This window comes from Lissotriton helveticus, chromosome 4_1, assembly GCF_964261635.1.
Source record: "Lissotriton helveticus chromosome 4_1, aLisHel1.1, whole genome shotgun sequence".
NCBI lineage: Eukaryota > Metazoa > Chordata > Amphibia > Caudata > Salamandridae > Lissotriton > Lissotriton helveticus.
The window spans coordinates 1,306,037,282-1,306,050,249 of NC_136063.1; the positions used below are offsets into that span (position 1 = coordinate 1,306,037,282).

The 12,968-nt window shown below is 43.4% G+C and overlaps 1 protein-coding gene across 5 annotated transcripts in view; it reads right to left on the bottom strand.

The window, feature by feature from the left end:
• Positions 1–12,968, bottom strand: part of ZNF236 (zinc finger protein 236) — a 1,196,152-nt gene that overhangs the window by 458,474 nt on the left and 724,710 nt on the right. For all 5 annotated transcript variants that reach the window (XM_078687874.1, XM_078687872.1, XM_078687873.1 and 2 more), the window contains exon 20: positions 4,874–5,156. In XM_078687874.1, the coding sequence (XP_078544000.1) occupies positions 4,874–5,156 (283 nt within the window). The remainder of the gene's footprint in view (positions 1–4,873; positions 5,157–12,968) is intronic.

The window sequence follows — 12,968 nt, forward strand, 5'->3', positions numbered from 1 at the left end:
TGCGGACCCACAGCACGCAGGAGCCTCCGGACCAGACGGTGAGTAAGAGTGGGTCGTTAAATTCCAAAATCTGTAGTGAAGTATCGTCGCAGTACAGGATATATTGCAGGATATTCGAGGTTGGCCTGAGGGCCGACGGAGTCGAGCTAAAAGGCGGCCATTACGCTCTCGAGCTAGGCTCCTCCCCCTGGATGGTGGTGTTTGACTTGGATACCTGTCTGTATATTGTGCACGCAGGTACGTGCACACAGACTGACCCACACATGCTGTGCGAGCCCAGCACGTACAATCTGCGTGAAACCAACACGCACAGGCGCACCTCTCTCTGTGTCCTCTGCACAGGCCTTACACAGTTCTCTGAGCACCAGCAGCAGCAATAAAGAGCTCGACGACCTGACCATGAGGTCACCGGCCCTGTGTTCCGGTTCGTGGCCTCGCCCTCCAGCAGAGGGTCGGCTCTGAGGGCTTCGCTCTGGTAGTAAGCCGCTTTTCTGAATGTGCTTCTGCACTGCACGCTCTCATTAACCCCTTCGACGCTCATGACGAGCTCAGCTCGTCATGGAGTTTCCATTGATTTCAATGGAAATTGTTAATAAATCTTTCCAGGGCCTTAGCATCCAAGTGGTTAAGGATGGGCTGTGTTCAGGTGCAGTGGTGATGGTGAAAAGTGAGGAATCCTTGTGAAGGGAGGGGTGTCTGCGGACCGTGTCACAGCGGTGGCTGCTCATTGAAAACGAAGACCCTGGCGTAGCTTTTTACTGTCACACTTTCGGTTTGCCGCTTGCAATATATGTTTTTTATATGAAGGTCAACCCAAAAAATGCGACTCATCACCAGACGCTGGTAAAGTGTTAAGTCTATCGGTAACAGAGAAGTGGAAATTTATCTTGGCTTGAAATGCCCTCACCCAAAATTATATGAGAGGAGCGCCAAGCCAGATTAACAGCGCCTTGAGGGAAGGAGTACCGCGTGTAGCGCCTGAAAAGTCTGTCCTTGCCCTGAATAATCATTTACAAGATATGCCATCCAAAACAAATGGTGCAGAAGCCTGGCAGGAGGGTATCTGAGCTCCATGAGCAAGGCTCTGAGATGCTCTCAGTTCAACAGTGAGAAGGGATCCTAACCATCGCCTCTTGCAAAGGCTTTTGGAGCACGTGCTGTTCAGACAGACCTTCAGCTGCAGATGATCATCACAAGCAGGGCCGGACTGGCAACCGGGCTTTCCTTAATAAACAATGCAAACACATGCTTAAACAAGCATTTACAATGCAATAGATCTCGCATTTACGCAAGTTTGACCTATTGGAATTGTAAATGACAATGGCTTTTATTTATGTTTCATAAATAAAAGGCAATGTGAATTACAATAAAAAGAGCTCAAACTCTCGTTTATATTTATTTATTAGTTTTCACTTTTATATAGCGCAAACTTTACCCGCAGGTATCAGAGCCCTTTAAATCAGCATGCTTATAACAAGCAAGACTAGCACTCTATATTACTGCCAACTTTGCTTAGCATAAGCAACAGCTAACCATTCACAAACAATGTTTATATACCAATTGCAAATTTAAAAAAAAATTAATGCAAAGCATTGTCATTTACAATGCCAGTAACTCAAACTTTAATGCTGCGAGACCTATTGCATTGTAAATGCTTGTTTACTTTTCTTTCTTAAACTTTGTGCTATGTTTGCCAGTACGACTCCAAATATCTTGCAGTGCCCACCACATGGAATGCATTCCATATGCTTATTTATATATGTGTTTGGCTGCGGCCACCCTCTTGGCCCACCACCCAGTGTATGACAATGATCACTGCAATAATGTTTTGTTTATGGTTCTCAAAATGCAATCAAATATGTTAAAAAAAAAAAAAAAGTACTCAAACAAGCTACTTCTATCACTTGTTGCTTTCCTTGGACCCTGTACAGCGTTTTCGCTGACTTTTGACTACATTTGCACTATACAAATACCACTTGCATACGTTTGTCCATCAGGCTATGACTAGAAGAGAAGTATAAGCCTTCATCAAGAGAAAACCTTTGTTGAACCTTGTGATCGCAAAATAACAGATATAAATAATAAGAAATCAAAGTTTCTGGACAGTCACTAATTCAGCTACACTTAGCAGATCACCAACTCCAAAGTTTTTTTTCTTAACTATGCCTTTACCCAGTGGGGTAGGGTTACATCCCTCACTGAACATCACCTACAGGCATACTGAAACAGTGCAACTCAAAAGATTATTCTGATAGAGACTTCTAACTGAAGATTCCTCATATTAGAGTATTCACCAGACTTCAGACTGGATACGAAAAATCTTGACCAGTACCTCTGTGCGCTAGTAGACAGTGTTGATCCTCTCGGCGCCAGAAGTGATGTGCACGGTGCCTATATAGGCGCAAACTTGGCACACTGACATGAGTTTCTTTCATGACTACTTCTGCACCGAAACAGCAGCGCCACATCAGACTGTGCAGAATTTAACACGATGTAGGGTTGAAGAGCCTGGTCCCTAAACAGGTGTACCATATCAAAGGGGAGGTCTATGAGACTGAGTTGGGCATCTGATGAGAAGTTCCATCTTCTGAGCCAAGCATGACATTGCACTGAAATGGAGGTACCAATGGTAGCAATGACCCGTCCAGACTTAATTATGTGCCGCAAAGCATGATGACCATCTACAATAACTCGGTCAACTGGAATAAAAAGTCAAGCTTTTATAAAAGTTGTGTTTTGGGATTTCGCAGAAGACTGGAGATATACTTTTTAAGAATATCAGAGGGTCTATCAGAAGGCGTGTTATTGTGTGTAATTTAAAGCGATGGGCTACAAACTTAGGTATTCTGGCCAGGAAGAGGTGCATTTGGCTTACTTCTGGGTGTCTTTGTCCAGACCATTATGAATTATTATCTGCACTACCATTGTGGACATTCCCAGCAAAGACCATGACTTGAGGAAAAAGAAAGTGTTGTGGTCAAGAGTTCTCACTTCGGCATATGTGGTCGCCCAGAGCCAAACTTTTATGGCATTTGGTAAGGGGTCACACCTCACCTTAAGAAAAACACTAGCTGCACTCTGCCTTGGTATAGGTTGTTCATACTATTAGATGACCCAGTGCAAGAGATAAATCACAGCTGGGTGACAGAACCTGCCTGCACCATAATATATAGCGTATTGTATTTATTTACATCTTTGTTGAATAAATCAAATGCATGGTCAAGTACAGTTATTCCAATATGAAACACAATTTCAAATATACATTGAAGAATCACAATCCATTAAAAAAAAGTTAAACTGGCAACCAAAAGTGGAAACAAAAATGGTAAACAAAATGCCCAAAAGCAGAATTCCAAATAAAGGCTCTATGATCAAACACGCATTGGCAAAGGCAATAGGTCTGGTCTTTCTGCCAGCCTTCTGGCTTTGCCAATGCTTTTGTTTTGGCAAATTTTTGGTGTGAAACATTACTGTTCGGGATGCTGCCAGGTTCTCGTCAACCTAGAAATTTAAAACAAAGAGGCTAAAAGCAAAAAAAAATAGTTTTAGGTTCTACAGGCAAGTTCTGCAATTGTAATCTCTGACACAGGACGGTCTACTTTGCGTGTAGATGTACTGCTAATGAAAGGGCACAATGCAGTCACCCACAAAGAAGGTAATCAATGGGTAAGGTGGGCTGATCTGTTGTGCCAGAAGAAAAATGTGAATGACTATAACAGACCAACAGACATAGAATTTTAGTAAAATTATAGAACCTTGCCTAACGCCAGACCTAAAAAGTGGGGTTGAAAATAAAAGTTTCAGGATATCATTTCATTTTGACTATGCTGATTTATCTGTTACTCATTCAAAAGAAAGATGAATTAATGTCTGGATTTTAAGGAGCAAGAGTGGACTTGCGACCAGAAAGATGAGTGTTTTCAGAGTTGAAAAACAGAAAAATAATCATATTATTTATCATAGCTGATTGTACAAATATTTGTATATACTTAAAAAAACAAATGTTACGGAGATGTTATAGTTAGCAAATAACATTTTAAAAACCTTGGAAATTAATTTAAAAAACCCAAGGTTACAGAGACGTTTTCGCATGAATGCACTGCCCCAAGAAAAGCGCGAGTTTGCGGCTGCATTCACCATAATGGGGCACATTATGATTGTTTTGAAGGGTCCTTTTAAAAGGTGCGCCGGGCGCAAACAATCACAATGCATAATACGCCCCCCTTAGTCAACCAGTAGTTAGTTCTAGTTATCGTCTTTTCCACCTTGGTTTTCGCCAATAGAATATGTCCCACAACAAATACACACAAAGGTACATTAACAACTCTCTTACTACAAGTGTAGTAGCTCACACTGGCTGCTCTACCCGACGAATGAGAGGAGCAGCCCTATAACGAAGCATGACACCCTTTGAGTCGGTGAGGGCTTTATACTATGAAAAGAATATTTCCTTTATGATTGATTCATCTCGATAAAATAGACGGAGCAGTCCCTCTATATCATGTCACGCCTAGAGTACTATTTGGTGTACATTCAATAATTAGGAAGAGTGTACTCTAGGTTTTCCTCTCCATTCTTGTTTGAAGTATAAATGTGCTGTTTCTGCTAGTGAGGTTTATTCTTCTTACTTACCAGCTCCAAAGAGTCTAGGGAGAAAACACAGAGCCAATGTATGCCTCATTGCATTAACATTAAAAAGGTGGCAAGTCACGTTGTTCTTTCTTCATTAGCAGAACCATACACTGTCCTGTTTGTTTAAAGATTATGAGGAAAACTCGAAGCACAAAGAGAATAATAAAAGTAGTTAATAATACATACTATACATATTAAACTATGTTCTTCAACATGCACATAAATACAGGATCCAATTTACCTGACCAAATCACTTGGCTTTTTAAAACTTTTTCCACAGTAGGAACAACTGTTGGGGTATTTGGGTTCCGTTTCGATTTCCGCTTGCTTGTCCTTAATCTCACTTATTCTGTCCTTCTCTGCAGCAGACTCCACCAGGATCTTTCCAGAGACTGTAGCACCTTCTTGTAGTTTGACTTTTGCAAGCTGTTCAATCTCCTCTGCTGTAAATGTGATTACCTCAGACCGAGATTTTTTAGGCAGTGATCTATCAGAGTTTTCGTCGTCTTCTTCCATACTAGCCACTAAATGCAAATGTTTGTAATGAATTACTAAAGAAAAACATTATCCTTAATTATGATAAATAACAGAAAAGTAAAAGAATTACAGAGCAGCACACTTACACCATTTAAGAACAAATTGTTGTACTATAATATATATGAATAATGTTACTTACCCAGTAAGGATCTGTTCTTGGCATGTAGAGCTGTAAATTCACATGATTTGCATACTCCTGCTATCTAGTGTTGGGTCCGGATGTTTGCAAGTTGTTTTTCCTCGAAGACGTTTTTTCTAGTCACAAGGTAAGGTGACTCCTCCTTTCTGTGATAGTTCGCATGGTCATCGACTCCATTGTTATGGCTCTGGAGGTGTATAGTTAAAGTTCTTTTAGCTTTAGCAAAGCATGTTTGAACACATTTGACAATCCATCTGGCAATTACCAGATTTTGAGATAGGATTGCCTTTGTGAGGTGGAGCAAATGCAACAAACACTTGTTTTGTTTTGCAAAAGTCCTTTGTCCTATCTATGTAGTACAGCAAAGCCCTTTTAACGTCTAGTATGCGAAGAGCGCGGTCTGCCATAGAATCAGGTTGAGGAAAGAAAACTGGTAACTCAACAGATGGGGATATATGAAAAGCAGAAATTACTTGGGAAGGAATTTAGGGTTGGTGCGGAGAACTAGCCTGTCTTTGTGTAGCTGAAAGAAGGGTCCTTCTAAGGTTAATGCCTGTAGCTAACCAACTCTCCTCAGTGATGTGATGGTAATGAGGCAAGCAACCTTCCATGAGAAAAATTGCAAAGGACGCTTGTCCAATCGGTTCTAAATTTGGCTCCATGAGCCTTGTGAGAACAATGTTGAGATTCCATTCTGCGGCAGGAGGAATCCTTGGTGGTATTACTCTTTTTAGTCCTGCCATGAAAGCTTTGATTACGGGGACCCTGAATAGTGACAGATGTTGTCTGTTCTGCAAATACCCACCAACTCTACAAGGTACAAACGAATAGATAAATAAGCTAGACCAGTTTGCTGTAAATGTAAGAGGTAACATATAATGTTTTGTATGGAAGCATCTAAAGGATTGTTGTTATTGTAGTATATAACAAACTTTCCATTTTGCTGCATAGCAAGCTCTGGTGGTAGGCCTTCTTTCTTCCTTTAGAATATTCGTACAGTCTGGTGGTAAATTTAAATAACCAAACTCTGACTTCAGGAGCCAGATCGCTAGATTCAGTTCTTTGGGATTTGGACGTCTGATTTCTGCATGATTCTGTGTGAAGAGACTGGAGGTGAGGTGCAGCTTTTGATGTGAAACTACTGACAGCTCCAATAGGGTGGTGTACCATGGTCGACGGGCCCATGTGGGAGTTACTAGAATTAGTGTGAGGGACGTTTGCCTGAGTTTCAAACCGCACACGGAACAAACGGGAGAAGCAGAAAAGCATAGGCAAATATCCCTGACCGCTTGATCTATAGGGCATTGCCGTTTGAGAGCGGGTGTGGGAACCTGGAGCTCAAGCTTGGGCATTTAGCATTTTCGGCTGTGGAGAACAGATATATCTGAGGAAAACCCTATTGTTGAAAGTAGGGAAGGAGAACTTGGGGATGAAGTTCCCACTTATGAATTTGCAGTCTCCATCTGCTGAGAAGGTCGGCAACTTGATTGTTGTCTCCTGGGAGATGCACTTCCAGAAGATACATTTTGTAATGGATTACCCAATTCCAAATGGCTTGAGCAAGTGTTGACAGTTGGAGAGAGTGTGTCCCTGCCTGTTTCTGTACATAATATTTCGCTGTCATGTTGTCTGTGCGGACTGGGACAGTTTTGGCTATGAGGTGAGTTTGAAAACTCTGAGTCCTAGAAAAACTGCTAAAAGCTCTAGATAGTTGACGTGGAGAGTTTTGTGTTTGGTGCTTCACAGGCCCTGTATTGTGTAACCTCTGAGATGAGCCACCCAACCTATTAGAGATACTTCCGCTGCGAACACGATCTGTGGACTAGGGTCGATGAACGGCCGGACTTTTAATAAGTTTAGTGGGTTCCACAAATGCAGAGAGCGATGGGTACGGCCATCTACCAACACTAAATCAGTTAATTGACCCTGTGACTGATTCCACTGACGCGCTAAGCACTCTGGTAAGCGGCGCATGAGAAGCCTTGCATGGGTTACAATTGCGATGCAAGATGCCATCATTCCCAGCAGTTGCATGAACACTCTGGCTGGTAAAGGTTGGTTGGGTTGAAACTGTAGAATCATAGCTTGAATATTGCAAATTCTGGCTACATCGGGAGAGGCTAGAGCTTTGACTCTGTCTAGACTGGCTCCTAGGCAAGACTGCAACTGTGACGGATGCAGGTGAGATTTTTGAGCATTGATGGTGAACCCCAATTACTGAAATAGATCTCTGGTGATCTGTGTGTGTTGTAGACAGTTCTGGTGAGTGCTGGTTTTGATAAGTCAGTCGTCTAGATAGGGGAAGACGTGAATCTGCTGTCTTCTGAGATGAGGGTCGAGTACGGCCAGACATTTGGCAAAAACTCTGGGCGCTGTAGTCACTGCGAAGGGAAGCACCTTGAAATGGTAATGCTTGCCTGCTATCACAAATCTGAGGTATTTACGATGAGCTGGATGAATTGGAACACGAAAATATGTATCTTTTAGATCTAGAGTAGACATAAAATCTGCTCTTTGTAAAAGTGGGAGTACCTGTTGAAGCGTCACAATGTGAAAGTGTTCTGACAGTATACAATGGTTTCAATCTCTGAGAAACAAAATAGGCCTTAGGAAACCATCCTTTTTGGGAATGAGAAAATACAGATGGTAAACCTGATCCCTGGTACTGTATTGTGACTGGCTCTATTGACCCTTTTAGTAAGAGAGATTGAACCTCTTGTTGTAGCAATTGAAGGTGTTCTGGAGACAATTTATGAGATCAAGGTGGAATATTTGTGGGATTGCTGGTAAGCTCCAGGCAATAACCATGTTGGATAATTGCAATCATCCATTTGTCTGTTGGTATGGCCTGCCAATCAGGGAGAAATAGTTGAAATCTTCCCCCGACATGTGTGGTATTGTTGTGGAGAAGCGTGGGCAAGTCTCTGTTTATTTGGGGAAGAGGAGCTACGTGGTGTGTTGCCCTTACCCCTGCCTTTGAAGTTCTTGCCTCCATAACCTCCTAAAAAAAACTCTGGAGGGAGAGGCCTTGTTGTTACCTTTATATGTTGAGGTATTTTCGTCTGGGGATAGGGTTTTAGACCCTCCTATTAAAAAGGAGCGACAAAAGGAGCCTCTGTTGAATGGAGACTGGAGCGCTCCCATGGACTTGGCCACTTGAGTGACCTTTTTCATCTTCTCCAACGCTTAATCTACGCTTGGGCCAAAGAGATGTTCCTTATCAAAAGGTGTATTAGGGATGGATTGTTAAACTTCTGGCTTAAACCCAGAAATTCCTAACCAAGCGGGTCTTCTGAGCAAGATGCTAGTATTGACCTCTCTAGCCGCGGTGTCTACAGCATCTAGAGCACAACGTAAAGAGGAATTGGAAATGAGTTTACCTTCATCTATTAAGTCTTGAGCCTTACCTTTATGCTCATCGGGAGATATTGAAGCAATTACTTAATCTCATCCCAGTGTGACCTGTCGTACCTGGCTAAACGACCTTGCGAATTCGCAATGCACCATTGATTCGCATCTTGAGCAGCTACGCGTTTGCCAGAAGCATCAATTAACTTAGACTCCTTATCTGGCGGGGGAGCATCTCCTGATGTCTGAGATTTCGCTTGCTTACGAGTGTTAGACACTACCAGAGAATTTAATGGTAACTGGCCCTTGATAAATATGGGGTCTGCAGGGAAAGCCATATATTTTTTGTCAACTCTAGGAGTCAATATGCGTGCCCTTACTGGGTCTTTAAAAATATCATCAGCGTGTCTCATCATGCCTTTAACCCCTTGCCTGCATCGGACGGGGTGGGTATGTGCATCGAACGGCCGGGAGCCATCCAATCTGCGCACGTCTGGGATTTTCCCGCACCGCGGGGAAATTCCGGCCGGGGTCAAGGGGTTAAGCATGGGAAGTGTTTGTGATGACCTGGGTGTGGATCCTAAAGTTTCAAACAAAAAATTTTCCTCTAATGATTCTTTGTGTAATGTCACCCCATGATATTGTGCAGCCCTCCACCACATGCACCACCTCCACCACCACCACCTCCATATCCACCACCACATCAATAAAAAATGTGTCATTTACAATGCAAATAGCTCTAACTTTTGCAAAGGCGAGACCGTTGCATTGTAAATGCTTGTTTCCTTATGAGAAAGAAACAAGAGTAGAATCCTTTCCCTTTTTGCGAGACTGGAACTTTTTCTATCGCATTCTTGCGGGACATGTTTAAAGCTTCTCTGAACAGTAAGTGAAGACAAGTGGAAGGGGGACCCTTGGACGGGGTCGTAGGTGGCTTCTTTAAGAACTCTAGAGTGTGACCTCCTTGCACAAGGTCGAAGACCCACTGATCTGATGTGATGTGCTGCCATTGTTGGAAAAAGGCTGAGATCTTTGCGCCCACAGGGAGGGGAGAAGGTTTGACTGGCGTCCGGCAAAGCTCATTGTCTTTTATTTGAGTCACAGTCTTGATTGTTTGACCGTCGTCGTCCGCCCTGACGAGAGAAATTGCTTGAAGATGATTGCCTGTAAGAGGACTGGTAATAAGGCTGCTTATATTGAGATTGGTATTGCCGGTTTTGTTGATTGTGGTAATTTCCTCTAGAGGAAAAACCATGACCTCTTGATCCCCTGAAAGATCCTCTTTTATACTGCAGGGTACCCAGCGATTTAGCAATGTCCGTATCTGTCTTGATGGTCAGCAAGGCGTCATCTATATACTAACCAAATAGTGAGTCACCATCGTAAGCCATGTCCAGTATTTTAGTCTGTACCTCAGGTCTATAAGAGGTTGCTTTGAGCCGTCCCTGGAGTCTGAGAACAGCACCCCCCGCTAGCTGCCGAAAAGTAGTATTAGAAATGTCTAAGGGGCAGTCAATAATTTCTGATGCCGCCTGTTACCCTTCTAACACTATTCTCCGTGCTTCCTGCTGGCGATCTTCAGGTATAAGGGCTAAGAACTCAGATAACTCTGACCTCATCTGGCGGTCATAAAGTGCTAAGATTGCTAGAGAGTTTGCTGCCTTGATGGATGATGCAGCATTGTTGGAAATGTTTTTGCCCATCTAATCCAATCGTCTACCCTCTTTATCTTGTGGAGTTGAGATTGGGGTGGATGGATTCTTTGACCTCTGCTGAGCAGCCTGCGAGTCCGGACGCGGGTGTCCCACAAGGCAAGATGGAGTGTCTGGCGGTGCTCGATATTTCTTTTCAATTCGAGGAAGGAAAGCGGGTATAGAGGCAGGTGTCTTCATTATCTTAAGACCTTCCTTCCAAATAAAATCAATGATCGGTATTGCTCTGGTGATTCTTTTATAACCTTCTTTGAAGTGGTGAAGAAAACAATCAGATTGTTCGATAGTAACTGGAAGTTCAAACCGCGTTGCAGCCCGTTGCATAATGTTATGAAAACCGCCAATATCCTCCGGTGGTGAATCAGAGGGTTGCAGCATAGGAGGCGAAGGCATTGGGATTATATATTCATCCCTAGGATCCCCAGGTACATTATCATTAGGCAATTCACCTTCCTCTCTTTCATACTCATCTGATGATGAAGTATCCTGACCCCCTTGCGGTATAGCTTCTACAGGGTGTCTCGGTGAAATAGGACCTTCTATTGGCGGCGTGGGTGTAACCGCCGGCATGGTAGGTAACATTGGAGTGGACGGTGTAGGTAGAAACCTCTGCCGATAATCAGCCAACATGGCCTGCAAATCTTGGATCAGAGAAGGAAGAAGATGACTTGTTTCTTCCGAACGTGGAACCTTATGTGACTGTCCATGATAGGGCGTAGACAAGTCTTCTTGATAAAAATGTTGCTGGTAGTCTTCCTCTTCATCCTCTTATTGACATTTTATTTGCAACTCTGACGGATGGCGTGCAATCCCAAAAGGGCCTTCTTCCTCCCAGTCATCTTCATCAGATTCCTCTTCCTCTACATATGTCTCCAAGATATGTGATGGTAACAACGGAGATATATTAGTATAGTCTTGCCTATGGTACGTTTCTAGTTGAAATTGGGTGAACGGAACAGGCGACGCTCGAGTTTCTTGTGGAATCGCTGACCAAGTTCTCGCAGGTGGACTTCTGGTCATTAAGGGACTCTTCGTCGACAGGGGCGTCTTGACCAAAGGTGTAATAGACAACTGAGCCGTTGACAATGATGTCGTCGATAGAATCTTCGTCGACTGGCTCGTCATCGACGGAATCGTCATCGACAGAATAGTCGTCGACGGTGCTGCCGTCGATGGACTCTTTGTCGAAGGGGCTGCCGTCGATGAAGATGAAGGAGTGACAGAAGAGGATTTCTTAGTCCCAGAAGACTTCTTTGTAGTAGAAATTTTTGAAGACACAACAGGAGAGGTTATAGCTCTTGTAAAGACCGTAGATGAAGTACTTGAAGTAGAAGAGGTCACAGAAACTGTGTGAGAAGACACCAGAGAAAGAGTCTTGATCTGGGCTTTACTCACTGTTTTTGTAGCTGAAGATTTGGAAGACTCTGAAGGCGGAGATAAAGGTGATCCAGAAGGAGGAGAAGACGACCCCCTTGTGTGTTCTGAAGCTCTATGAGAGGATTTTTGATGTTTCCTCCTCTCAGGAGAAGAGCTGTCCCTGGATCTGGCTCTTTTGCTGGAAGTAGAGACTCTGTCCTCCTCATCTGTAGAAGATGATTTGAGCCATAAACGAACCCTTGCCTCCCTGATGGTTTTGGCAGGGAAGGTTCGACAAATCCTACAATCCTTAAAAATATGGTTAGGATGTAGACAGTAGATGCAGTCTTAATGCTGATAATCTACATGGACCCTCTTTTTATCACAGGTCCTGCAAGCTTTGAAGAGAGTGTTCTTTTCAGACATCCTGAAGATAAAAAGAAGAAACTGAGTAGGCACTCAGGGAGACTCCCTTCCACACGACGTGTGGTGAAAATCTGAGAACTGCCTCTGCTGGGAAGGTTCTAGAGGGTGCTGGTATCTGATTGGTTGGAACTATTTTTCGGTTCTTTTCATACAATGAGGTAGATAGGCTACTAAGCTTTGGGTCTTTTGGGCCTATTGTCTTGTCAGCCTACTACAGTTTCTTACTAAGGCACTGCTTTTGTATGTATTATTACCGTGGGACTCCCGCCTCGGCGACGGGGAATGATTCAGGCATATGAATCTATGAAAGATTCACCCCAATACTGGATAATCTTCAAATCCTCTGTGATCCCAGTAGTCTTGCATCCATACAGCGTTGGCTGCGCATCGGGCCTACAAATTGCCCCGGGTGGCCTGAAGTATCTGGGGATCTACGTATCCCCTCCTGCAACATTTGTATGGGCACACAATTCTGACCTTGTTCCAGAGTGCCTCAAAGAAGACATACACGTATGGTCGAGCTGTGCCATACGGGTGTATGCAGGTGTATATGTTTCTTTTGTTAACATTCAGTGTTTTACAAATTGCTGGCCAGTAGGCTATATGTCTTTAGAAAGAAAAAAATGGTCCAGAGAAAGGCAAAAATTAAACACCCGATGTTGATCGTTCAGTGGGTACTTGGTTTGGCATCGAGTGCAGAATCTGAAAGGCGGTTGTTCCATTACTGGATAGACATGTTGTGGAGAAAAAGTGGAAGATACAGTCTGCCCCAAAGGGGAAAGGCCCGCCGGGGCTGCAGTAGAATCGAGTTGTCCCAA